We start from the raw sequence: 26,693 nt of genomic DNA, 5'->3' as shown, positions 1-26,693 counted from the left end.
GCGATCCCCTGGCTTTCCACCAAGGCGGTAGGAAATTTGCCCTCCTGAGAATCCATTGCCCCTATAATGCCGGATAATAAAGGGTTAACTGCCCCTTTAAGCAAGCGCGGCGAGCGCAGCCCACCGCACCACACACAAGCACAATGAGACCCCCACAGGGAATATTTAAACTTAACACAGGCAATGGATAGCAAGAACAGAAGGATAAAACCTGAGGAGACCCTCGCCGCTGCTGCTGCCTCGATCGGTGTTCCTGGAGAAGAGGAAGTGATGCTGCCAGGGCGCTCTATGAAAGCCTATGGGAGGCTACAAGAAAATGGCCGCCATGCATGTAGAACATGCGGCCGGAGCGAGTGTAGGCAAAATGGCGCCGAAACCGCCGCTCCACAGTGCAGTAATGCACACGTCATCCATGTATAAGAACACATGTCAGATCGCCGCAGCGATCGCTGTATAATGCCCAAACATGCCACAAAACATGCCCCACAGCACACAGCTTCTCACACTGACCAGGCTGACACACACAGTGTCACACAGCTCCCCCCCCCCTTGCAGCCCACAGCATGCAGCCGAGAGATAGGGAGACAAACAGTGTGAATAGAGGCAGGTTACACAGTCCCAGACTGACACCCCCCCAGACAGACAGGTCCCCACATAAATACACTTACCTCACATGGCGTGGGGGACCCGCACAGGCGAACAAGCCGCTGCACATGAGGCAGGGAGAGTCGCATACAAGACGCACAGAATGGGGGTTAAGAAACCGCACAGCGTCCAGTGAGGTAGCCACCTCACCAATCATCCCTGCACCGAACAGGGATGGGTCGTTCACTGTGCCAGGAGCGTTACCTGGCTGAACGCTCGATGGCAGGCTGGGAAGCCACTGACCCACGACCTGCGACCAGGGGGATCAGACCGAGACCCAGCCCGCATGATCCTCTTCATCCGAAGAACTAACTAACGCTGACAAAAAGAACAGCTAAGTAAAGGTAGAGAGAAAACTCAAACAAAAATTCAAAAAAGAAGAAAGAGTCTGGGGCAGAAAGCCCCAGCACAGAGAAAGCCAGCCACTCCTGACAAGCTAGACATTAAAAACTGAGATATGGTTGCAGGAAGTAGGAGGGTATTGACTGAGGGGACCACCCCTTGAGGGTGGGATATGTTAAAAGCTTTAATGTTAACATATTCTGTTGCCTAGCTACTCCTTCGGAGCAAAGTCTAATACCCCATATGTGACGAATATGAAGAGGCAGCGACTGTCGGAGGACGCAAGAGAAAAGGTACATTTTTTTTGGGTACAGCGTCGCACAACCGCGCAATTGTCCGTAAAGTCACGCAGTGCCGAATCACAAAATAGGGCCTGGTCTGAGCAGCCAGATCTTCCAGGGCTAAAGTGGTTAAGGGGGGGGGACGAAACCAGAACATTAGCCCAATTTTTGGTATAATGTCAAAGATTAGGTTACGCCGAGTAAATAGACACCCACAACGTGTCCTGCTTTAGACTTGTCCTCACTCGTGGAAGCGCGACAAACTACGGGACTTAAAAATCTCCATAGGTGACGCTTTAAGATTTTACAGGTTACTGGATTAGAGTTACAGAAGAGTTCTAGTGCTAGAATTTTTGCTCTCGCTCTATCGCAGCAGTACATCACATGTGTGGTTTTGAACACGCAGTCGCTTCTGCACACAAGCACAGAGGGATGGGGCGCATTACATTTTTTTCCCCCCTTATTTTACTTTTTACACTGTCCCTTTGCTTTGTTTTGTTGATCGGTTTTATTGCTGTCAAAAGGAATGTAAACATCCCTTTTGGCAATAATCGGCAGTGACAGATACTCTTTATGGAGGGATCTGGGGTATTAAAGACCCCCAACCCCTCCTATGCACTTGAAAGCATTCAAAATGCCGGACAAAATTTTTGAATACTTTCAAATTTTTAAAACTGGCGTCTTTAAGACTCCAGTTAATCGGAAATGGTGTCACTTCCGGATTACTACACCAGAGACCTGATGAAAGCCAATTCCGGCTTCGGTCAGGTCTCCGGCCAGCCGGCGGGTTACTCCGGTCTCCCAGTGGGACGAGATAGCCTGGGCCTAGGAGCAGTTAAGCCACTTCGGTTATTACAAGAAAGACGACCATTGGATCTAAAAATGGCATCACCCTGGTACAACCACTTGAAGCAGAATGACATATAGGTATGCAATTTTGCAGCAAGTTGTTAAGATGGATTTGTGTAGGCAATTTACAAATTGCATCATCCTGCTATACCTTGTTACTAGAATATTGCTAAGACACTCATAAAAGGTGGGAATTTAATTGTTTTATTTTCGTTAATTTTGTTGTCCGACTATAGATCTACGATTAGCCCAAGCACTCCCACAATAAAAGGAGCAAGCTCAAAAACACCCAAATATTTGAGGTCCACTGTCTTCACTAACGCAGCATCAATGAGTTCAGAGCTACCAAGACAGAAAATAGGGTGCATGCATTGGGGTTTGATTCATAAGGGAAGAATTTGCAACATCCTAGAGTTTCTCAGGCTTTAAGACAGGGCTTGACAAATTTTCCTGAAATCTAGGAGCCAGCTAAAAAAGTTAGGAGCCAGTTTTTTTTTTTTTTTTTAAACCAACAACCAAGCTTTATTTAATAAAACGGATACTAAATTTACACATAAATACGACTAGAACCCCACTCTCCTCTAGCGCAATTGGATGAAAACAGACTGTGTCTCTTTCCATCCGATGCCATCTGATCCGATCCACGGGATGGATAGAAAATAGAACCACCATCCGTCTGCTTTTGGCGGACACAATCAGATGGCGGCAGATCACTGCTCCATAGAGGAGAATGAAGGGTCCGATCAGGTCTGCCTGAAAAACTCACAGGCGGACCTGATCAGACAGCCCGTGTGAAAGGGGCCTTCGGCTGTGGCATGGCGATGAGGGAAAAAAAAAAAGATTATATTAATATAATATATAATAATTGGAAAAAATATATATTTTTTTAATAATTAAAAAAAAAAAAAAGAAAAAAATATTTAGTTTTTACATTAAAAAAATAAATTAAATTAATAATAACCACACTCCCTGTCAAAGGTAACTAACTGGACAGGGAGATGGTAATGCATTGTGAACAAACAGTGGAAACAGTAATTACAACAGTCATTACTCCCGGCCACCACAAGAGGGCGCCAGTTCCCCATTGGAAGCCTCATCTCAAGTAGGCCGAAAAGCCGGGGCCTCAATTCTCGGACGGCCCAGAAGTCCGTGCACTCCGTGCGCGGAAGTCCGTACAAAAATGACAGGACACCCTCTGCAGGGCACCCCGGGCGCCAGGTCGCTAATTCTAGTCGCAAATGCGACCTGGCGCCCGGGTTTTGTCGAGGCCTGCTTTAAGAGATATGCAAAAGGCCTACACCTATTGCGAGGGCATTAACATTGATCAAAGCTGCAGTTTGTTTTGATCTACAGGTGTTCCTTTGTATTATCTTTAAGCAATGGTCAACCAATCGCTTACCTTGTTCAGAACGTTCAAATCCCTCTTGACCTTAAGAAAATAAAAGTGTTATTTCAAAATTTTAAAAAAACATGTCTCTAATATACATATTTAAAGTTTTATTACCTTTACCAGATTCCACTCCTATATCTTCATTTCTTCCTCTAAAGCCACCTGTGAAATAAAGGGGGTTTAACCTTTTAAAATACTCAAATAAGCAGTGTGAAAGGCTCAGAGGGAAGCTCCTACGATCAGTTTCTTAGTTTTCATACTAATTCTGGGACAGAAACGACACCCACAGTAAAGCTGAACCACTGAATTCCTAACACGTATAAACCGTTACCTGTCAGTAGTCATTTGTCAAGTTAGTTGATAACTTGTTAACACAGATGTACAAAAAAAATTACACATGGGTTATATAGCCACCTAAAAGGTAAAGGACACTGGCAACCAATCACAAAGGATGCCCCCCTATATCACCTCTTTCACACATTAAGTACCTCAGTTTTGTAGAAAGCAATAAGATCCCATTGAAGAGGGGAGGGATCTCTATGTCCCGTGTTGTACTTCCAAGAAATGGATTTTACAGGCAAGTCATTAAAAAAATTAATTGTTCTTTTCGTACATCATAGAACATAGAGCCATAAATCACAACATATGGGATGTCCCAAAGCAATGCATCTGAGGGGAGACCAAAAATTCCACCATCCGACCACATAGGATTACACCGCTGCCTGCAGAACACTGCGGCCAAATGCAGATTACTCCTGGTTCCTAACATCCACTCGATAGAAACGAGTGAACGTATGCACCGACAACCAGGTCTCAGCCTTGCAAATCTGAGCCATAGAGGCTTGATGGCGATGTGCCCAAGAGGCACCTACTCCTTTGGTAGAATGTGCCTGTACAGGAAAAGATGGAAGCTTCCCTTCTAAATCATACACCTGGGTAATAACCTGGCGCATCCAATGAGAAATCATAGACTTGCTGCCAATCCTTTCCTGGGCCCTTCAGGCAGCACGAACAAGAGATCCGTCTAAGGAATCTGAGCCAATTTCTCCAAGTAAAACTTATGGCGCTTTTCCACTACATGGAACCGAACGGTTTGGCTCGCTTTTGTGCTTTTCCACTGCTGGTACCGCATGGTATGGTGTAGGAACGGTTCGGTACGGCGGCGCTTTTCCACTGCATTGAACCGAACGGTACGGCTCTCAAAAACAGTACCACCTCGATTGTAGTTCCAAGAGGTACCATACCCGGTACCATATCCCACAATCCTTTGCATGCAGTCACTACTAGCCACTGATTGGTCAGAGAATCCCACCCACACCGTTGTTATCCCACCCACTTAACTTTAGTACTACTTTAGTGGAAAAGCAAACCATACCGTACCGAACCGTTCCAACACCGTACCATGCGGTACCAGCAGTGGAAAAGCAACCCAGGCCAAGCAGTGCCTAGCAGGGCTGAGTAGAGCCGAGCCGGTACTTGCAGTGGAAAAGTGCCATTTAAGTACACGCATAACATCAAGAGTGAGGATTTGTAAAAAAGGAAGGTAATATTAATGTCCTGATTAAAATGAAAGGCAGACAACCACCTTGGGGAAAAAACCTGGGTAGGGACGTTGAATCACCCTATCTTGATGGAACTACCAGTTATTTCTTGTAAAGAGCCCTTTCTTGATTTTTCAACACCATTCTAGCTGAAGTTATCACAATCAAAAAGACCAGTTATCTGGTCAAAAGAACCAGGAGAACCTGTCCCAGGGGTTCAAAAGTCTGTTTTTATAAAACTGCCAACATCAAATTTAAGTTCCAAGGACACAATGGTGGCTTCACAGGCAGAAGCAAATTTAAAGCGGAGTTCCACCTAAAAAAAAAAGACAAAAATACCCCCGGGACAGTCAGGGCTAGTACATTCCATAATGGATAGCCTCTGAACTGTCCCAGGTTGCACTTACCTGCAAGAAGAAATACTTACCTTGAAAATGTATGGTCCAGCGCTGCCATCTCAGGTGTGGGCAGCTGAAGCCAGCGCGATCCGCTTCTGCGTCCTCTTCCATCCTCTTCGGTCCCATGATGCACTGCACCGGCCCCGCCGTCACTTCCGGGGCAGCAGCATCATCCCTGCACAGCTTCTAGGTATGCCCAGAAGCTGATTAGCAGGGAATGACGCGCCTGCACCGGAACTGACGTCGGGGCCGGTGCATTGATTCCTGGGAGCGATGACGTTCAGCTCCCAGGAATCATTGCAAGCCAGGAAGTGACGACGGGCCGTGGCCACAGAGGGATGAAGAGGAAGTAAGGCAAGTTTATTTTCTTCTAATCCAAGGTAAGTAAAAATAAAAAAAAAATTGCGATTATCCATTTGTGTTTCAGGTGACCTGGCACAAGAAGATGGACAGAAGTGTAATTTTAGGGTGGAACTCTACTTTAACATTCCTCGGACGAAGGTCTGAACCAACGAATGGGAAGCAATCGGTTCCTGGAAGAAAACCAAAAAGGCAAAAATTTGCCCATTAATAGTGCTAATAGGCTAATTTCAAATCTACTGCTGCTTATAGGAAAGCTAGAATTGTCACAATGATATATTTGCGGGGATGCAATTTCCTGGCTTTACACACCACCAGGCAATGTAGGATTTCCAGACCCTGTAAATAAGTGTTTCTAGAGACTGGTTTCCTAACGTTTATCAGCGTATTAACCACTTGCCGACCGCCGCACGACTATCTACGGCGGCGGTCAGCCCCTCACAGGCAAAGTGACGTAGGTCTACGTCGCTCGCCTGTGAGGGTTTAGGGAGGGAGCGAGAGCGCGCCGCCGGAGGCGCGCTCCCGCTCCCGCATGGTCACGGACCCCCCCGCGCGTGTGACCGGCGGACCCGATCGCCGCCGGCCACTCTGCGATCGGCGGGGGAGAGGGAGGAAGTCAGGCAGCTTGTGTAAACAAGCTGCCTGTCATTCTCCTCTCTGTATGAGAGATGATCACATGGATCTACTATGTAGATCCATTGATCACTCTGCATACAGTTGAAGCCACAGCCAATCACAGTTAGAATCACGCCCCTAGGGACACACACAGCCCCTCCCTCTCAAATAAAGTTAACCCCTTCACTACCAGTGTATTTTTACAGTAACAGTGCATATATATAGCACTGATTACTGTAGAAATGTCACTGGTAACCCCAAAAGTGTCAAAAATGTCAGTCAAGGGTCCGATCTTTCCGCCTCAATGTCGCAGTACCGCAAAAAAAAAATCGCAGATCGCCGCCATTACGCGTTAAAAAAAAACAACAAAAATGACAAAAATCTTTCCCTTTGTTAGTAAACGCAATAACTTTTGCGCAAACCAATCAAAATACGCTTTTTGCGATTTTTTTTACCAAACATAGGTAGCATAAAACAAATTGGCCGAAAATAAAAAAATTTTGATTTTTACATTTTTTTGGGGGGAGTTTCATATAAAAAAAAGGGAAAAATCTTGCTATTTTTGCAAAATTTACGCTCTTTTTGTTTATAGCGCGTGATCAAAAAATCGCACAGGTGATCAAATACCGCCAAAAGAAAGCTCTGTTTGTGGGAAAAAAAGGACGCCAAATTCGTTTAGGTACAGCGTCGCACGACCGCGCAATTGTCCGTTAAAGTCTCGCAGTGCCGAATCGCAAAATACCCTCTGGTCGTTTAGCAGCCAAATCCTCCAGGGCTTAAGTGGTTAACTGCAGGGCCAGATGCACCCCGCTCCTTCAAGATTAAGGCTTCAATAGCCACGCCGTCAAATTTAGAGACTGTACAGCAGGGTGGAATATTGGACCTTGAGAGCGTAGGACCGGATGCAGTGGAAGAGCCTAAGGCCTTGGCCCTGCCAACCTTTGGATTTGTGCATACCAAACCCTCCTCAGCCATGCCAGAGCTACCAGGATTACTGGTTTCCCCTCTATCTGGATCCTGCGCAACAGACGCAGTATCAGCTGCATTGGAGGAAAGGCATATATCGGGGAATACTCCTCCCAAGGAACTACCAAAGCATCCACTCAGACTGCGAGTGGATCCCTGGTCTTGGGCACATCTCTTCAACTTGCTTTTGAACCTGGATGCCAACAGATCTACGTCTAGGACCCCCGAGTGTAGGCAGATTAATTGAAAAATCTCGGGATGTAAGGACCATTCTCCCCTGGAAACACCTGCTGATGGCTCAAAAAATCTGCCTGCCAGTTCTCTATTCCTGTAACAAAAACTGCTGTCAGGCAAGGCACAAACTTCTCTGCCCAGGATAGGATGATATCCACCTCTTTCTGGACTGACTGACTCTGTGCCTCCCTGATGGTTGATATAAGCCACAGCCACGGCATTGTCGGATTGCACCCTAACAGGTTGACCCCGAAGTCTGGAGGTCCAGTATTTCTAAGCCCAACTGACTGTTCGGATTTCCAGAATGTTGATGAGGGGATGTCTCTCTACCCAAGATCATTTGCCCTTGACAGTGGCTTCCTCCAGAACCGCTCCCCAGCTGGAGAGACTGGCATCTGTAGTCACCAATGTCCAGGTCACTGAAAGACAGGATTACCTCTTCTCCAGATTTCTGGTCAACCACCAATTCAGACTCTGACGTACTCTTCATACCAGACACATGGACCAGTCCAGAGACTGAACCCTTCCATTCCATGTAGACAGAATGTTGTTCTCTAAGGGTCTGGCATGAAATTGAGCATAGGGAATTGCCTCAAATGCTGACACCATCTTCCCCAGTAACCTCATGCACAGACGTATAGAAGGATCTCTCAAGCCTTACTACGGACCAAACCAGAGCCTTCAGGTCTGTGACCTTTTTTGGCAAGATTATCTTTGCCTGTACCGTGTCCACAAGAAGACCCAGATATTCCAGACGCTGGACCGGCTGTAATGCTGACTTTGCCAAGTTCAGTGTCCAACCCAGACGTTCTAAAAACTGAACTGTCTGAAGGACATTTAGGATAAGAGCCACAGCTGATCGATTTATTAGTAATAGATCATCAGGATACCCTATTACAGCTATCCCTCGGGACGTTAGAACAGATAATACTGGAGATAGAACCTTTGTGAACACTCTTGGAGCTGTGGCTAAACCAAAGGGCAGGGCCACAAGCTGAAAATTACGGTTCTCTATTGCAAAGCATCGAAACCTTTGATGAGCCAAGAATATAGGCATGTGAAGATATGCATCCTGGGGGCGTGGCTTGGATATGGCCGGGTAAAGACGCACATTCCCTGAGCTCTGTCCCATCTCTCCTCCAGCTCGGCTACAAACTGCTCTTTTCAGGTAATTATGCTCCCAGCCAAATCTCAATTTTGATCACATCCACAGGACTCTGGGGCCATGATCCTTAGACCCAAACAAACGCAGAGACGTTATCTGCTGTCTGCATCACTATGCTCACAAGGAGCTGCTTCTCTGGAAATCTTGGGAGGCTGGCGAAATTGATTTTGATAGAGCGCCTTTCAAAGATCCTCCCAGACATCTCCAAGTCTGCTCTACAGAGGAGACGTTTTAGACCTATTCTAGACCTGGGGCTTCATCTGGGCTTTACCTACCACTGGGATTATCCCCTGGTGGTTACCTTCCGAAAGGACCAAAGCTACTTCGCTCTGCTTTCTATGGATGACCTACCAGCCTGTTTTAATTTCCTTGGCACTAAGCCGCTGCAGATTCAGGATTGGCTACACTTCATTCCACGGCCGGGTGGTTGGAACGTGCCTTCTGTGTCTTGGAGAAATAAACCACTCAGACCGCAACGCAGCAGACTCAGGCCCAGCGCTGCACTACCGGAGGACAAATGTGACCCCTGAGTGCATTTAAAACCTATGTCCTGCTTACTTTGCCCTCTACACCTCCCTGGTTGACTATAGCTGTCCCTTGTGGTACATCATTTTTCTTTTACCTCTTTTGGGTTGTAGGGCTTTGCTCTCAAAATATTTTTTTTTTCCATTTTGGTTGGCTCTGGATGATATTTGGGACACTAGAATCTGCTTTAAACTATCACCTGAGCAGATGTGGATCGAATGAGATTGGTTCCCTTGGCTGGTTCGGCCTCCTCAAACTGAGCCGCTGACTATGTACAGCGAGCCACCCTACTATTATTTTGTTACTGCCTCCCCGAAAATTGAAAGGGGATGGGGTTTTCTCCCCCCCCCCCCTCTTTTTCTTGATTGGCGGGAGGGGGGTGGCTAAGACTTGGTTAAAATGTACTGTTTTAATTTGCTATTGACATCCTGGGGGACAACTGGCCACACGGCTGTGGATCCCCTCCTCTCCCCCTGTTGTCTCGGTGCAGGGGACGGGATTGGTTGTGGATCCGGTACGGAAGACTAGGCCAAGCCTTAAGGGAAGCGCTGACGGTCAGCGTCAGGCCCGACTCCATTTCCTGATGAGACGGCGTGGTTACTTGACCGCCTCCCCCTTCCCTGTCGGATATCTACATGCTTTGATGTGATTTGGGGGGGGCATGTTGAGCTACTGGCTAAGTAGAAACATTTTCTCTGTTAATTTATACTTTACATGTTCCTGTGCGGGAGTCTGCCTGTTGGGCTTATGGTTACAGGGGGGATGTTTCACAGCTCAGGCATATATACTGTCTTTGACATCACCTAATATGAACAAAGCGCTATGCATTCTCTCTCATTATTGCAGGTTTTAGCTCCTTAAACTGTAGTCCCAATGCTTTGGTATATCCTTTGTTTGGCTTAGAAGAGCCGCTAAGCTGGGGGTGGGACAGGCTTGGTTCTGCTTGGGCTTTCTCTTTCCACTACTCCACCTAGGACGGCACACTAGTGTGACGGCTGTCGCGGTGTGCTATAGCAAATAACTTTGCTGCTTTAGTTTCACTGGGGCAATAGTTATCCCCAGTCTGTTCTACCCTTCTAGGTACTATTTTAGACTCTATACTTCATTCTGATTACCCTCCTTTCTCTTCCCCCCTCTTTCCTCACCTTCTTACACCCCCATCCGTCCTACTTCAATATGCACTAAAATCAAGGAGACCAATTTTAAAGTTTTGGCGAGATGGTATTTCACTCCGACTAGACTTCACAGATGCTTTCCTGACACTTCAGAGAGATGCTGGAGATGCCAGAAAGATGAGGGGACTTTGCTTCACATTTTCTGGAACTGCCCTAAACTCAACCATTTTTGGTAAGAGGTCAGTATGAGAACACAAATTTACAAAATTTAGCATACCATATGACCCCGCATTTTTTCCTACTACATCTCTCCGATATTCCAACTCCACAATACAAAAAATCAATTTTAATGAACGCCCCCTCCCCCCTTCTCTCCTAACTTCTGCTTCCCCTCATTTCTTCACCCCCCTCCTACTCTGCGGAGTGGCAACGTTTCACTGCTCTGTTCTTTTCGGGTTAAAATGACATGAGGCGGCGGTCATATGGATATTTTGTGGAATGGCCATGAATATATACTATGTCGTGTACATTTTCCGAGAATATCTTTTACTCTGTCAATGCTAATGGTGTATGTTTTTGTTGACTATACCAGCTTTGTGCCTTAATAAAGTTAATATTTGAAAAAAAAAAGAAAAAAAAACAAAAAAACAAAAAAGGTATGCATCCTTGATGTCTATGGATGCTAGAAATGCCTCTCCCTGCAGGGATGCCATGACTGAACGTTCAGTAACTGGAGATCCAGAACAGGTCTCACATCCCGCGTTTGGTTTGGGGATTACAAACAGGTTTTAGTAAAAACACCTGTACCTCCATCACTGAGCCTTCAGCTGGTCCAATGCCAGAAAGGCCTTATTAACTGAGGATACGGGAACACTCGAAATTAGTTTGTACCCCTGCAAAAAGGTGGCAAAAACCCAGTTGTCTTCAATCGATTCTACCCAAACTTTTGAGAACTGCAGCAACCTTCCCCCCCCCCACCAGAGTGGGGTGCCACTTCACAGAGTAGGCGCTTGCTCTTCCTTTTCACATGTAATGTACTCCTCCCCCCCCCCCCCCCCCTAGATCTTTTGGATATACTTATCCAGATCACCACCAAAAGGGAAGCTAGCCAGTAACTTAACATAGTAACTCCGCAGACCAGCTCTTTAACCAATAGATTCTGAGCATATGCACTTGTGACATTTGCCTTATGGAGTCAGTAAGAGCATTCAGTGCAAAACAGTGTGAGGTAGATCTGACAAAACTTCCACACTCTCCTCATGAGAAGGAAATGTCTTGGACACTCGCATCATACTAGGGATCCACCGATTATCGGAAATGCCGTTATATCGGGGAGGCGACATGCACTTTCCCCGATATATTGGAATCGGCCCCTGAGGTTACTCATATTGCCAATATTTAGGGAAAGTGCATGTACCGGAGTGATGCCTGCAGCTAGAGGCATCACCGCGGTAACTGCGTCCATAGCCAACGGGCAGCTGTCTTGTAATGACAACCGATGCAGCTGAGAAGCCGCTCGGCTGTCATTACAAGGAGCGGGAGGGGACGTCTCCCCCCCTCCTGCAGCTCGCCCGTCCAACCAGGAGATCCAGGCATTCTACCTGCATGGCCACCGAACACAAGACCCGCTAAAAGCCGCATTCGGCTCTGATCGGGTTTCCATGTAAAAACCCAGAAGTGATGTCGTAACATCACTTACTGGTACTTGGTGGCAAATTAAAAATAAAAAAAATGCGAGCATTCAAAACAGCTAAACTTGGCGTTTTGAATGCTTTTAAGTGCAGAGGAGGGGTTTGGGGTCCATTAGACCCCCCAGATGCCTTCACCAGAGTACCTGTAAAAAAAAAAAAAAAAAAAAAAAGTTAAATATCCGAAAATATCGGCCAATACCGATAACAGATGACCAAAGTATCAGAACTAAAAAAAACAATATCGGTCGATCACTACTTCATACGGTCTTTTAAAGACTGACAACACTCCCGCTACTGCTCTTTGTATCGCAGATCCAGCAAATCCTGGAACCACAAAGGAGGCTTTCAAAAAAGATTCCAACTTCTTATCCGCTGGATCTTTAAAAACCTTGACATTGTCCACAGGGCAGGTTAAACACTTGTTAAGGGAAGAAATGGCAGCATCCACAGTGGGTAGATTTCCAAATCCTAGTAAAAACTTTTCCACCATAGGATACCTAGAGAAAACCTTTTTTAGGAGGAACAAAAATTCTATCAGGACAGTGCCAATCATTATACATTTCTTGTTCCAAGAGCAGATGTATGGGAAACGTCCAAGGAGTATGAGGGGGCGCAATGAGCGTAGAGAGGAAAGAGACATGAGCCTAGAGAGAAAAGAGACTTCAGCGGTCACTAACGGAAGAAATTTGTATAAAGACCGGACCGTTTCAGTAAAAGACTGAATTAATCTCTGGGCTTGAGGGGCAATAGAGACTCCTCTGACCCTGACTCCCCAGAAGTGGAAACCTAAGCTTGACCTTCCACAGGGGCCACCATCAGATACATTTTCCACATTCTCTGACCAATACTGAAGTAATTCAGGGGGTGGCCCAGGTGAGGGGGATTTATCACATTTCCTCCCTCCCTGCGATGCTGCAATCATGCCAGCAATCCTACCCTCAAGGCTGGCTAATCCCCATGCCAAATCTTCCTTAGTGACGTAGGCTGCGGCAGAAGTACTTGGAGTAGCTACTATGCCCGACAACCGTAATGCCTCAGATTGGCTAGTCGCCTCTGGCTCTTCCGGAGGAGTAGACACAGTGGAAGCAGGGCTAGGACCTTCAAGGCCTGAAGGTGGCATCACAGTGCCTCTTCCAACTCATATAATCACAATTGATATAAAATGGCACATTTAATCCCGAAGGACAAGCAAGAGATCAAGACAATGTATTGCGCATAGCTTTAACATCCACAGTGTCATGAACAAAAAGGGTTTTCACAGCTGATACCCATCAGGTATACACGCACAGGGTGAAAACAGTGCATAGTCTCATGCAGAGGCTCACACGGCACTCGGTCTCTGGTAACTTTTAAAGGTAACAGTGTATAAAATATTTACAATTTGCAATTATGCCAGCAATTTTTACCATCAAGGTTTGCTGTATGTGTAAATATTTTAAATTGGACTCACCAGTCCTGCCGCAGGATTCTGTTTTTAAACAGGAACCCAATCTTCACTCATCACGGCGAGCTCTGTCTTGGTGACCCTTCAAGGCCCGGGTCCCCTTGTTTTAGAGGGGCCAGGGGCTGTGAACCTGAAGAGCACCCTGCATGGAGCACCTTTGAGGCTTGGTATTCCAAGGGTCTGCATCCCAAACACGTAAAAAGGACAGAATTAAAGGCAAAACATTGTATCCACTTTACGAGGCTCACGTACCATCTTTTTAGTCCATTGACTGTTTTAGATGGATCCGAAAGCTAACCCCTTTGATTCAGTGATCTTTGATCGGGGTATGTAGCATAGCTTCTTTCTTTCTTTAAAATATGGACAGACTCACCACAGTGAGCATCACCTTTTGACACTGGTGAAAAAACTGAGGTACTTCCAGTGTACAAGGGGTTATATAGGGGGGGCATCCTTTCTGATTGGTTACCAATGTCCTTCACCTTTGGGTGGCTATATAACCCATATGTTAAGATTTATGGCTCTGTGTCCTGTGATGTTCGAAAAGAAATGGGATTTTTGTCTTACCGCAAAACCCATTTCTCTGATGTTTGACGGACACAGCTCTTCATCTTCTTGACTGTAGGGCTATACTGCCCCCTACAGGAGTAGGACACTAGGCAGAGAAAAAGCTTGAGCATGCCAATGGGGCAGTCCCTGGGGGTATACTCCTACTTCCTGTTATGGGTATTCAGTTTTGTAATAAGCAGTATCAGAAGGAAAAAATCCAACCCCATAGAAGGGCGGGTGCTGTGTCCGTCAATGATCAAAGAATTTTACACTAAAACCAAAAAAAAAAAAAAAAATGGATTTTTGACTTACCGTAAAATCCTTTTCTCTGAAGTTCATTGACAGACGCAGCTTCATATTCTTCTTAACCATTGGGGTTATGCTGCCCTCTACAGGAGTAGGACACTAGGCAGGAAAAATCTTTACCACGCCTATGGGGCAGTCCATGCAGGCATACACCCACTTACTCTGCTATAGGATTCAGCTTTGTTGCAAGCAGTGTTAACCACTTAAGCCCCGGAAGATTTTACCCCCTTCCTGACCAGGGGGTATTTTGCGATTCGGCACTGCGTGACTTTAACGGACAATTGCGCGGTCGTGCGACGCTGTACCTAAACGAATTTGACGTCCTTTTTTTCCCACAAACAGAGCTTTCTTTTGGTGGTATTTGATCACCTGTGCGATTTTTTGATCACGCGCTATAAACAAAAAAAGAGCGTCAATTTTGCAAAAATAACAATATTTTTCACATTTTTTTATATGAAATTCCACCCCCCAAAAAAAAGTAAAAATCAAAATTTTTTAAAATTTTCGGCCAATTTGTTTTATGCTACATATGTTTGGCAAAAAAAAAAAAAAAAATCGCAAAAAGCGTATTTTGATTGGTTTGCGCAAAAGTCATCGCGTTTACTAACAAAGGGAAAGATTTTTGTCATTTTTGTTGTTTTTTTTTTTAACGCGTAATGGCGGCGATCTGCGATTTTTTTTTGCGGTACTGCGACATTGGGGCGGACAGATCGGACCCTTGACTGACATTTGTGACACTTTTGGGGTTACCAGTGACATTTCTACAGTAATCAGTGCTATACATATGCACTGTTACTGTAAAAATACACTGGTTGTGAAGGGGTTAACTATTTGGAAGGGAGGGGCTGTGTGTATCCCTAGGGGCGTGCTTTCTACTGTGATTGGCTGTGGCTTGAGCTGTAAGGACACTCATCAACGGATCTACATACTAGATCCGTTTTATCAGTGTCTTTACAGCGAGGAGAATGACAGGCAGCTTGTTTACACAAGCTGCCTGACATTCTCCCTCTCCCCCGCCGATCGCCGAGTGACCGGCGGACATCGGGTCCGCTGGTCACACGCGCGGGGGGTGTGTGACCACGCGGGAGCGTGCGCTCGCTCCCTAGACCCTCACAAGCTAGTGACGTAGCCCTACGTCACTTTGCCTGTGAGGGGCTGACTGCCGACGTAGATCGGCGTTAGGCAGTCGGCAAGTGGTTAAGAAAAAAAACCCATCCCATAAAATAAAAGGGGCGGGTGCTGCGTCTCTCAATGAACTTCAGAGAAAAGGATTTTACGGTAAGTCAAAAAAATAGAAATTTACTTACTATTCTCTAATAGACGCAGCCCTTACAAGTTTCATCACTATTGAGTAATGACGCCCTCTGAAGGAGCAGGCTAGGCAGTGAAACTTCATTAAAATAATTTTACGGTAAGTTCTTACAAAAATTCTATTTTCTTTTACGTCCTCTGACAGACGCAGCCCTTCCAAGTTTCATCACAAATGGGATGTCCCAAAGCAGTGTAGGTGTGAGGGGTGGGAAGAGACGCAAACAACAAAAAAAACGGTAACGTGTCATTAAGGCCAGAAAATAAAGTAGACAACAGGGCAACAGAAGCTCAAACAACAGGAGCTAAACCCAGAACAAAAATTCACCCAAGGAAGAGAAAAGCATGTCTCTTCAACAAACAGCAGCCTGTAAAAACTTTGCGGCCAAAGGAAGCATCCGAGGATGCCATCACGTCAATCTTGTAGAATTTTGTACACGTACGCACAGACTGCCAGGTCGCAGCTTTACACACCTGAGCCACAGAAGCCTGATGGGGAAAAGCCCAAGAGGCACTCATAGCTCTAGTAGAATGTGCCCTCACAGGAAAAGGAGGCACCTGACCCTTTAGTGAATAGGCCTGAACAAAAATCTGTCTGTTCCACTTGAAAATGGTTGCAACAGACGCAGCCGAACCCTTCCGAGGTACCTCAGGAGGGACACAAATGGAATCAGACTAACGAAAACATTCCTTGGCCGACATGTAAACCCTGATCGCACGAACCACATCCAACGGATGCAAGGCAAAATCCTAGGGATGCTTGGGCTTCACACAAAGCGAAGGAAAAACTATATCCTCATTGAGGTGGAAGGCAGACACTACCTTAGGGAGAAAGGACTGGTTGGGTCGCAGAACAACCTTATCCCTATGAATGACCAGATAAGGCGAACAGCATGATAAAGCCACCCATTCAGACACTCTGCGAGCAGAGGTGATAGCCACTAGAAAGGCAACCTTTTGGGACAAGAAAGGCAGAGAGATTTCTGATATTTTCAAAGGGAGGTCGTTGCAAAACGGACAAAACCATATTCAGATCCCACGGAGGCAAGGGAGCCCTCCCTGGAGGAGCCAGGTGACGCACCCCTGAATAAAGGTGCGAATCAGGGAATTAGTCGCCAAGGGACACTAGAAAAAAATGGCAGAGGCTGAACCTGACTTTTAAGCGTGCCCAACGCCAAACGCTGCTATACACCTTTCTGCAAGAAAGCCAACACCCTAGCCACCGAAAAAGAGTGAGGATGCAACCCTTGTGATTCACACCAGGCAATGTAGGACTTCCAGGTACGAAGATAAATCTACCTGGAGGTAAAAATAGAAGAAACCTATGCGCTTGACCATATACCAGATGCTATAGATAAAATTGAGTGGTAGATATAGAGTATAGATAGGGAATAAAAAGAATTAGCAGCCAATTTTGTATAGTGCCACCACATACATCAAATAGGTAAAAATCAATAAAATCGGCTCTCAATTAATCCCCAATAAAACTTTATAAGAGAAGACACTTAAAATATACACAATGGTAAAATACGTGACATCAAATAAATAATGGTGATGTGATAGAGTGCATAAGTGGAAAAAGTGCATAAACATGTGTAAAAGGACTTCAATAGATAGCAGCGAAACAATAACAGACAAGTGTCACTATAAGGAAAAAAGTGACAGTGAATTAAAGTGCCAAGAGATGGTAAACTGATCAAAACCCCCAACATGGGGGTATGATCAGAGGTGAGGTATTGACAGATACACAGTAATATAAACCAATAGATAACTGTGCAATAAATGAACTGTGACTGTATGAAAATAGCAGAAAAATATATAGCAAAAAAATGCAAATACATCAACCCAAATGCTAAAAGGTGAGGGTAAAAGCACATAAAAAATATATACGTAGGAGCAAATGTTCATAAATAATTCCTAAGTTCATGAATAAATGGAAATTCCATAAAAAGATGCTGATGTGCAAGCAATTGCCGAATGTGCGGAAAACTGAACAATCACAAGGTGCGAGAAACTGCTTTTCATGTGATGGCGAGCATATATCCTTAAATGAGTGAAATGGCCGCTCACCTCCAAAACACTCTTTAAGAGCGCTTGTACCAATAGGTAGCAGGGTCTCCAATGGGGTAGTAAATGGTCCTGTGGTGGTCCCTTTAAGGTAGGCTGTAATGGTCCTTATGGGTAACCAGCATCAGACATCAGGGGAGAAAGTAACTTTTTTTCCATAGAAAAATAGCATGTAGTACAATCAGTAGCGTGGCAAGCGGTATGGCGCTGCAATACAGAGACTTCCAGTCTCGGCCGCGGACCGAAAATGACGTCAGATGGCTTCTCCCGACGTGTTGCATCACAGCGCAGCGTGACTTTATCAAGGGATCTCGCAACAGAGTTGTCCAATGGAGCAGGCAGCGTTTGATCGCCCTGAGCTCCAAGACACTTATCGGTAAGGATTGCTTTAACGACCACATGCCCTGTGCACCCTGAGTCCAGCACTCCACCCCAGCCCATCAGGCTTGCATCTGTGTGAACAGCAGAGAAAGCTGGAACGGGTGGAACCTCAATCGAGCTGAAAAGGCAGGATCTGACCCTTGATTGAATAGGCCTGAACAATCGTCTGATTCATTTACAAAGGGTTACTGCGGACACAGCCAAACCATTCCGAGGTCCCTCAGGAAGGACAAACAGGGAATCAGACTTCCTAAAAGACTCCGTGGCAGACAGGTAAACCCTGACTGCCCAGACCACATCCAAGGAACGCAAGGAAATTTCTTGGGATGCTTGGGCATCGCACAAAGCGAAAACACAATATATTCTTTGAGGTGGAAAGACACCACCTTAGGCAGAAAAGACTGATTGGATCGCAGTACCACTTTATCCCTATGAACAGCCAGATAAGGCGAACAGCAAGACAAGACATAGCCACCAACTCAGATACTCTGCGAGCAGATGTGATAGCTACCAGAAAGGAATTAGTCGCCAAGGGACGCTGAAAAAATTCAAGTTAGACTTACCGGTAACTTGTTTTCCAATAGTCTTTCAGGACAGCACCTTAGAGAGATGGCTCCTCCCTCTCCTCATCAGGAAACACCCCATCCACCAGCATTTAAAAAGGAGGCTTCTCCCACCATTCATCAGTTTGTAGAAGAGTACCTCCGGCCCATGCTGGAACACAAACAGATATGGTTAATCACAGCAATACATTTTATACAATAGGGCGGGATCCTCCTGCTGTCCTGAAAGACTATTGGAAAACAAGTTACCGGTAAGTCTAACTTGAATTTTCCCTAAAACCTCTTTCAGGACAGCACCTTAGAGAGGATTATCGAGACTTACTCAATTTAGGGAGGGACCACAGCTTGCAGGACCTTTCTGCCAAAAGCCTGATCTTCAGCTGCCAAAAGGTCCAACCTATAGTGTCTTGCAAATGTAAAGTAGCTTGACCACGTAGCCGCTTTGCAGATCTGATCTGGAGTGGCACCAGCTTTCTCTGCCCATGTAGTGGCTAACGCTCTAGTAGAGTGAGCTCTGATCCCCTGTGGGGGAGACAATTTCATTTGGGACTAAGCCTCTGAAATAGCGGATCTGAGCCATCTGGCTATTGATCCTTTTGATGCCTGGCGACCTTTATGTTGCCAGAGAATAGAACAAAAAGAGAGTTTGATGATCTAAACTCTTTAGTAACCTCCAAGTAATGTATAAGGACTCTTCTTACATCTAGGCAGTGAAAGCTTTTTTCCTTATCTCCTGATGGATTAGGGCAGAAGGTAGGTAACACAATTTCTTGTGAGCGGTTTCTCGTTGAAGCTACTTTTGGGAGAAACCCTGGATCCGTCTTGAGAATTATCCTGTCTGGATATATGGACAAGAAAGGTTCGATAGCTGATAAAGCATGTAATTCACCGATTCTTCTTGCTGATGTTATTGCCACCAAGAAGACTGTCTTGAGGGTAAGGTTTTTTAGTGTAACCGTTTCTAGTGGTTCAAAAGGTTCCTTTGTGAAGGCCTGAAGGACCACCGACAAGTCCCATTTGGGGAAGCTTCTGACAGGCACTGGTCTGGAGCGGGTAAGGGCCCTGAAGAATCTGATGATTAAAGATTCTGAAGAAATGGGCCTTTCCAAGAATACCCCCAGGGCTGTAACTTGTACCTTGAGGGTACTTACTGCCAAACCTTTTCCTACGCCCTCCTGTAGGAACTCCAAAATTGAAGTAATACTGTTCAATTTTTGATCTTTCGATTCACACCAGGTATTATATGTCTTCCAAACTTTTGCATATATATTCCTTGTGACTTTTTTCCTACTGGAAAGTAGAGTAGCAATTAATGCGTCTGAAAATCCTTTCCTTTTCAGCAGTTGCTCCTCAGATACCAGGCGGTGAGCTTTAGCTTTTCCACTTCTGGATGATAGACTGGACCTTGAAGCAGTAGGTCTTGACGAAGAGGGAGCTGAAAAGCAGGTTTGACTGATAGTTGAAGGACAGTCGAAAACCAAACCCTTTTGGGCCAATAAGGAGTGATCAGGATCACTGAGACTCTTTCCATTTGGATTTTTCTCAATACCAACGGAATGAGCTGGAAGGGGGGGAAGGCATACCCCAACCTGAACCTCCAGGGATGTGCCAGGGAATCTACTCCCAGAGAGATGTCGTTTCTGTGGAGTGAGAAGTAAAGTGGAAGTTTTGCGTTTTCTTTCGTTGCAAACAGATCCACCTCTGGCTCTCCCCAAGTCTTGGTTATCAACATAAAGACTTCTGGGTTCAAGCTCCAATCTGCTTCTCGGATCTTCTGCCTGCTTAAATAATCCGCCACACTGTTTAATGTACCTTTTAGGTGGATTGCTGACAAGGAAAGTAACTGCCTTTCCGCCCATTGCAGAATTTCCGTTGCCAACAGCTGTAGGGTTTTGCTTCTTGTGCCCCCTTGCTTGTTTAGATATGCCACCGTAGTGGCATTGTCTGAAAGGACTTGAACATGAGTCCCCTGAAGATTTTGAGAGAAGGCAGCTAGGGCTAGGCCGACTGCCTTTAACTCCTTCCAATTTGAGGATTTCCTTGTCTCGGTCCGAGACCAAACCCCCTGTGCCAGGTTTTGGTTCCAGTGGGCTCCCCACCCCCAACTGCTGGCATCCGTTATTAACCTCTGGTCTGCTGGGAAGGACCAGGCCAAACCCTGGGACAAGGTTATCTGATTTCTCCACCACCAAAGGGACCTCTTGACCTTGGTGGGGATTTTTACCTTTAAATCCAAAGTCTCTGGATTGTGATCCCAGATTCTGAGGAGGAAATATTGGAGTGGCCGAAAATGCAGCCTTGCCCATTGGACAGCTGGAATTGATGCAGTCAGGTTTCCAAGGACTGACATGATCTCTCTGATCGACCACCACTGATTTGTTTGTAGCCTTGCTACCAAATTCTGTATTTTGACCTGTTTGTCTTCTGGTAGGAAGATTCTTTGTTCCACAGAGCATAACTGAAACCCTAGGAACTGAACCCGCTGAGCCGGTGTGAGATTCGATTTCTTGATGTTCACTATCCATCCCAGAGCTTCTAGATGACCTCTTGCCTTGTGTAGGTCCTCTTGAAGTTTTTCCTTTGACGGGGCAAAGAAAAGCAGGTCGTCCAGGTAAGGCACCACAGAGATTCCCTGAAGGCGGAGGGGAGCTAGACACTCTGCCATTACCTTCGTAAAAATACGAGGGGAGGATGATAGCCCGAAAGGGAGTGCTTTGAATTGGATATGGAGCATTTCCTTTCCCAGATTTACTGCCAACCTTAGGAATCTCTGTGAGTGAGGGGCAATAGGGATATGCAGGTAAGCATCCCTTAAGTCGATTGATGCCATGAAGCATCCCTTTGTTAACAGGGTTCTGACTGTAAGAATTGAGTCCATTCGAAACTTTTTGTACAGAACTGACCTGTTTAAAGGTTTCAGATTCAGTATAAAACGAAAATCCCCCGATGGTTTCTTTATCAAAAATATGTGGGAATATAATCCCTGATGTTGTTCCTCCACTGGAACTGGACAGACAACTCCCTGTCGCCTCAGGTCCTTTAACAGGTCCATCATAGCCAGGGCTTTTTCTGCATCTCTTGGGAGGTTTGTGACAAAGAACCTTTCGGGTGGCGTCTCTGAAAACTCTATGTTGTAGCCTTGGGACAGCATATTCAGAATGTATTGATTTTCTGTTATGGCTGCCCAATAGGGGAGGAATTCCCTCAATCTTCCTCCCACCAGCAATGTCTTGTCATTGTGTTTTGTTGGTTGACACAGGAGGATGGAAGAGAACACCTCCTTTCCCTTTGGGTTTTTGTGTCGACCAGTTTCTTCTCTTCTCCTGGGGTCTGCTATTTTGCTGAGCTTTTTGAGGTCGAAAAAGCTTCTTTGCTGCCTGTTTCTTCTTCACAGGAAAAGACTTCTTTTTGTCTGCTGTTCTATCTAGAACAGAGTCTAGCCCAGGTCCGAATAGTAGATCCCATTGAAAAGGAAGTCCACACAGCTTATTTTTAGAAGCTGTATCTCCAGGCCATGTCTTTAACCAAAGAGCCCTTCTGGCTGAGTTGGATAAAACTGCGGATCTTGCTGTCATCTTCACTGACTCTGCTGAAGCGTCAGCAATGAAGGCTATGGCCGTGGAGAGCGTGGAAAAGGAATCCAAAATTTCCTTTTTAGGTGAGTCTGCTGTGATGTGTGCTTTTAGCTGGCTAAGCCAGTATTCCAGATTCCTGGACACACAGGTTACTGCCATGGCAGGCTTCAGACTCCCCATGATGGATTGCCAGGATCTCTTAAGTTGCTGGTCCATCTTCTTATCCATGGGATCCCTCAGGACTCCCATGTCTTCAAATGCTAGGTCTGTTGACCTAGAAACCTGGGAGAAGGCTGCATCAATCTTTGGCATCTTATTCCAGGGAGCTCCTGGGTCCTCATCAAAAGGAAATCGCCTTTTAAAGGCTTTAGGGAAGAAGGTTTTCTTTTCCGGATCAGCCCACTCATGTTTTATTGCATCTGAGATGGTCTGATGCACTGGGAAGATACGGCCCTTAGGCTCTTCCAAGCCTGCATACATTTTGTCATGTAGGGACAGTTCCTTCTTTTCCTCCTCTAGACCCAGGGTGATGTAAACTGCCCTCAGGAGACCATCCACTTGCTCTAGGGATAGTTTGTATTTAGTGGGCCTACTTTGTGCCCCTCCCTCCTCTTCTTCCTCTGAATCCTCTTTGGAATGTGAGGGGAAATTATCTCCTTGGGTGGAAGGAACCCCTTCTGTCCCCACCGAAGGAACCAAATGTGAACCCTGAGAGGACAGTGAGGCTGATGGCTGACTCAAGGCAGAATCCTGTAGGGATGACCGAAAAGATTGGATGGTAGCATCCAATTCCTTCCTCACAGATGTGACTAGATCGCCACAAACTGTAGATGCTTCTTTCTTTACTAGTGCATCAATACATCCCTGGCAAAGTGTCTTTTTCCAGCTTTCCGACAACTTTGCTTTGCATGAAGGACACTTTCTCTTGGAAACAATTTCCGAGCTTTTAGCCTGGAAGACATGAATGGGAAAACATACACATGCTTCTTAAGAGTCAGCCTGATTCTCAGGGTCACCAAGGTGCACAGAAAGACATTTTTAAGGGAAGTCCCATGTGCCCTGACAGGCCCCCAGCCACCGGGGGGAAAGATAAAAGGGTTGGAGAGAGACCCCACAGTAAGATAGGCCATATAAAGATACCCCTTACCTGGGCCTTACTGGTGCCTGTGCCTGTCCCACTCGCTGAAGAAGCTTCCATCGCTTGGCAGCGGTATCACCCGTGGCTTCGGTACCGGTTCCGGAGACCAAAGCGCACCTGCACTGGACCGGATCCGGAATAAGGCACCAGCTTGCTCCTCCCTTCTTCCTCTGCGTCCGGCGGAAATGACGCCACACGCCCCCTGCAGAACGCTGCCCTTTCCGGAACCTCACTTCCGGTCCGGACGAGCGTCACTCGATCCGGAGAAATGGCGGCAAATTTGAAAAAAAAAAAAAGGCAGCGGAAGCCTAAGAAAAAAACCGTTCCGCTCCTCCAAGATGCCTTCCCAGGGCTGTGCTCTGCGGGGTCCTGACTCAGCCTAGAGCACTGAAGAGGAAGAAGGAGCCCATGCACTGCAGTCGGTCGCGTGAATGGGAGAAGCAATCGTCTCCAAAAAAGGGTAGGTGGACGTAGGAAGCCCGGTCTCTCAGGATAGCACCTTAAGAGCCCAGCTCCCCACAGAGGTGTTCCTCGGCCGGAGGAAACACAAAAACTGATGAATGGTGGGAGAAGCCTCCTTTTAAAATCTGGTGGATGGGGTGTTTCCTGATGAGGAGAGGGAGGAGCCATCTCTCTAAGGTGCTGTCCTGAAAGACGTTTTAGGGAAAGAATGGCTATGGTCAACAACTGACCATTTTTCGTGGTCAGCGCCAAATGCTGATCCACACCATTCCTGCAGGAAGACCAAAACCCTCGCCACCAAAAAAGAAGCGCGGATGAAAACCTTGCCTCTCGCACCAGGTTATGTACGCCTTCCAGGTGCGATGATAATTTTTTCTAGATGTAGCTTTCAGAGCCTTCAATAAGGTAGGAATGACAGCATTCGGGAGACCCTTGTCTCGCAAGACTTGGCTTTTAACAGCCACGCCATCAATGCCAGAGAATGTAAAGCAGGATGGAAGATTGGCCCTTGAGACAGAAGATCATCTCTCAGTGGAAGCCTCCAGGGAGGATCGACGACCATCTGCACGAGGTCTGCGTACAAAGATCGACGCGGCCAGTCTGGGGAGGAACCTGGATAACAGTTGAGTCGGAGGGAAGGCATAAATCAGCCAATACCGGTGCCAGGGCACCAACGCTTCCGTGGCGTCCGCCACAGGATCGTGGCATCTGGCCACGAACCTTTCCACCTTTTTGTTGGCGAACAGGTCCACATCTGGAGACCCCCACCGGGCACACAGGAAGCGAAACGCCTCCAGATGCAGGGACCATTCTCCCTGGTCCAGGGTCTGGCAACTCCGATAGTCAGCCTGCCACTCCTTAACTCCAGGAATGTGAATGGCCAAAATTGCAGAAACGTGCGTCTCGGCCCAAGATAGGATTTTGGCCACTTCCTTGGCCATTGATGTAAGCCATCGCTGTAGCGTTGTCCATCTGTACCCGCACCAGGCAACCCTGAAGCCGAGTTAACCAACGGAACAGGCAGAGCTTGATTGCTCGTATATTGGTAAGGAGTCCTCCCCCTGCCGACCACGTCCACTGGGCACAAAGCATGCCCAGAACTCCACCCCAGCCTGACAGGCAGGCATCCGTGGTGAGCACCGTCCACAGAAGAGGCCGGAAAGACTTGCCTTGTGTCAGAGTTGGTGACAGGAGCCACCACAAAAGTACCGATCTCGCGAGGTGGCTCAGAGAAATCCTCCTGTTCAACGACTGAGGCGTTCTGTCCTACCTGGCAAGAATCTCTGCTTGCAGAGTTCATGATTGAAATTGAGCAAATGGGATGGCTTCGAAGGCCGAAACCATCAGACCCAGTGACCACATACAGGCCAGTAGAGTGTTGAGATTTTTGTCCCCAAGGGACCTGATCTCGCCCTGTAGGGTCCGGAGTTTGTCCTCCAGGAGAAAGACTTTCGCCTGAGCAGAGTCCAGGACCAACCTCAGGTACGGGAGGCGAACCGAAGGAGTCATAGCCGACTTCTGAAAGTTGATGGTCCAGGCGAACTCCTGGAGCGTCTGAACCGTGACCGACAGATCGCGCTTCAAAGTGGCACACAAGCTCAACCTCAACAGGATGTCCAGATAAGGGGACCACGAAACCCTTTAAACACTGTGAAGCCAGCACCGGAGCCAAAACATTGGCGAATACCGTGGGAGCCGAAGCGAGACCGAAGGGCAACGCCACAAACTGAAAATGCTCCTCTGCCACCGCAAAGCAGAGATACCTCTGGTGACCCTCGTAGATAGGGATGTGCAGATACGCATCCTTCAAGTCGATGGAGGCCAGGAAGTCCCTGGGACTCAACGACTCCATCACTGACCGGATGGATTCCATCCGGAACTTCTGAACCCTCTCAAAGCAGTTCAGAGACTTTAGGTCCAGAATCAGATGCGCTTTGCCCTTTTTTCTGGGCACCGTGAACAGATTGGAATAAAACCTGCGAAACCTTTCCCGTGAAGGCACTGGCACAATGACTCCTTGCTTGAGCGAGAAGATCTTGTACCGCCCCCTTCAGATCTCTGAAACGATCAGGAGTCAGATGGGGATTTGATGGAAAGAACCTGTTTGCGGGGCGAGATAGAAACTCAATCTTGTAACCTGAACAAATCAGTTCGTAAACCCACCAGTCCTGAATGCGGGACAACCAGAGTTCCTGAAAACGTAGACGTCCGCCCATCCCTGAAACGGTTGAGGGCGTCCCTTCAGGAGGAGGTGGACTGGGACCACCTTGAGGTCTTGAAGGATTTTCCTTTAGGCACGAAAGGACCCATGATGAGCCTTAAAAGAAGGGCCCAGTCTAGCGCGGGGGGATTATCCCTTAGAGGCTTGGGGCAAAAGGGTACTCTTACACCCCCCCCCCATAAGCCCCTTGATCAACTCATCCAGAGTGTCCCCAAAAAGACAACTACCCACATAAGGGACATCGGACAGTTTTTTTGAAAGCGTGGTCAGCCGACCAGCTTATCAGCCAAATAATGCGGCGGGTTGCAACCCTAACCGCACACAAATGTGCGACCAAGGGAGCCTCGTCCAAGGCCGCATCACACAGGTACATCACACCCTGTGTCACTTAATCCACCATGTATAGGGTAACCAGAGAGACCGACTCCGCGAGCAAAGTGGGCCTAAACACATAGGACCATTCCATCACCGAAGCGAATACAGGTTTGAGCAAGGAGACCGCCACCAAATAAATGTGGCAGGAAAGCATTTCCACGCGCCTATCCGCCGGATTCTTAAACAC

General features: G+C 46.8%; 1 protein-coding gene across 1 annotated transcript in view; it reads right to left on the bottom strand.

The window, feature by feature from the left end:
* Positions 1 to 26,693, bottom strand: part of DDX4 (DEAD-box helicase 4) — a gene marked incomplete at its 5' end in the record, with an annotated part of 317,760 nt that overhangs the window by 205,181 nt on the left and 85,886 nt on the right. The window contains 2 exons of the mRNA XM_082243122.1: positions 3,517 to 3,546; positions 3,622 to 3,669. Coding sequence (XP_082099248.1) covers positions 3,517 to 3,546; positions 3,622 to 3,669 — 78 coding nt within the window. The remainder of the gene's footprint in view (positions 1 to 3,516; positions 3,547 to 3,621; positions 3,670 to 26,693) is intronic.

The sequence above is a fragment of the Pelophylax lessonae genome, assembly GCF_965119305.1.
Source record: "Pelophylax lessonae genome assembly, chromosome: 1".
In the NCBI taxonomy this organism is placed as follows: Eukaryota; Metazoa; Chordata; class Amphibia; order Anura; family Ranidae; genus Pelophylax; species Pelophylax lessonae.
This window is presented reverse-complemented; position numbering and strand designations above follow the sequence as displayed.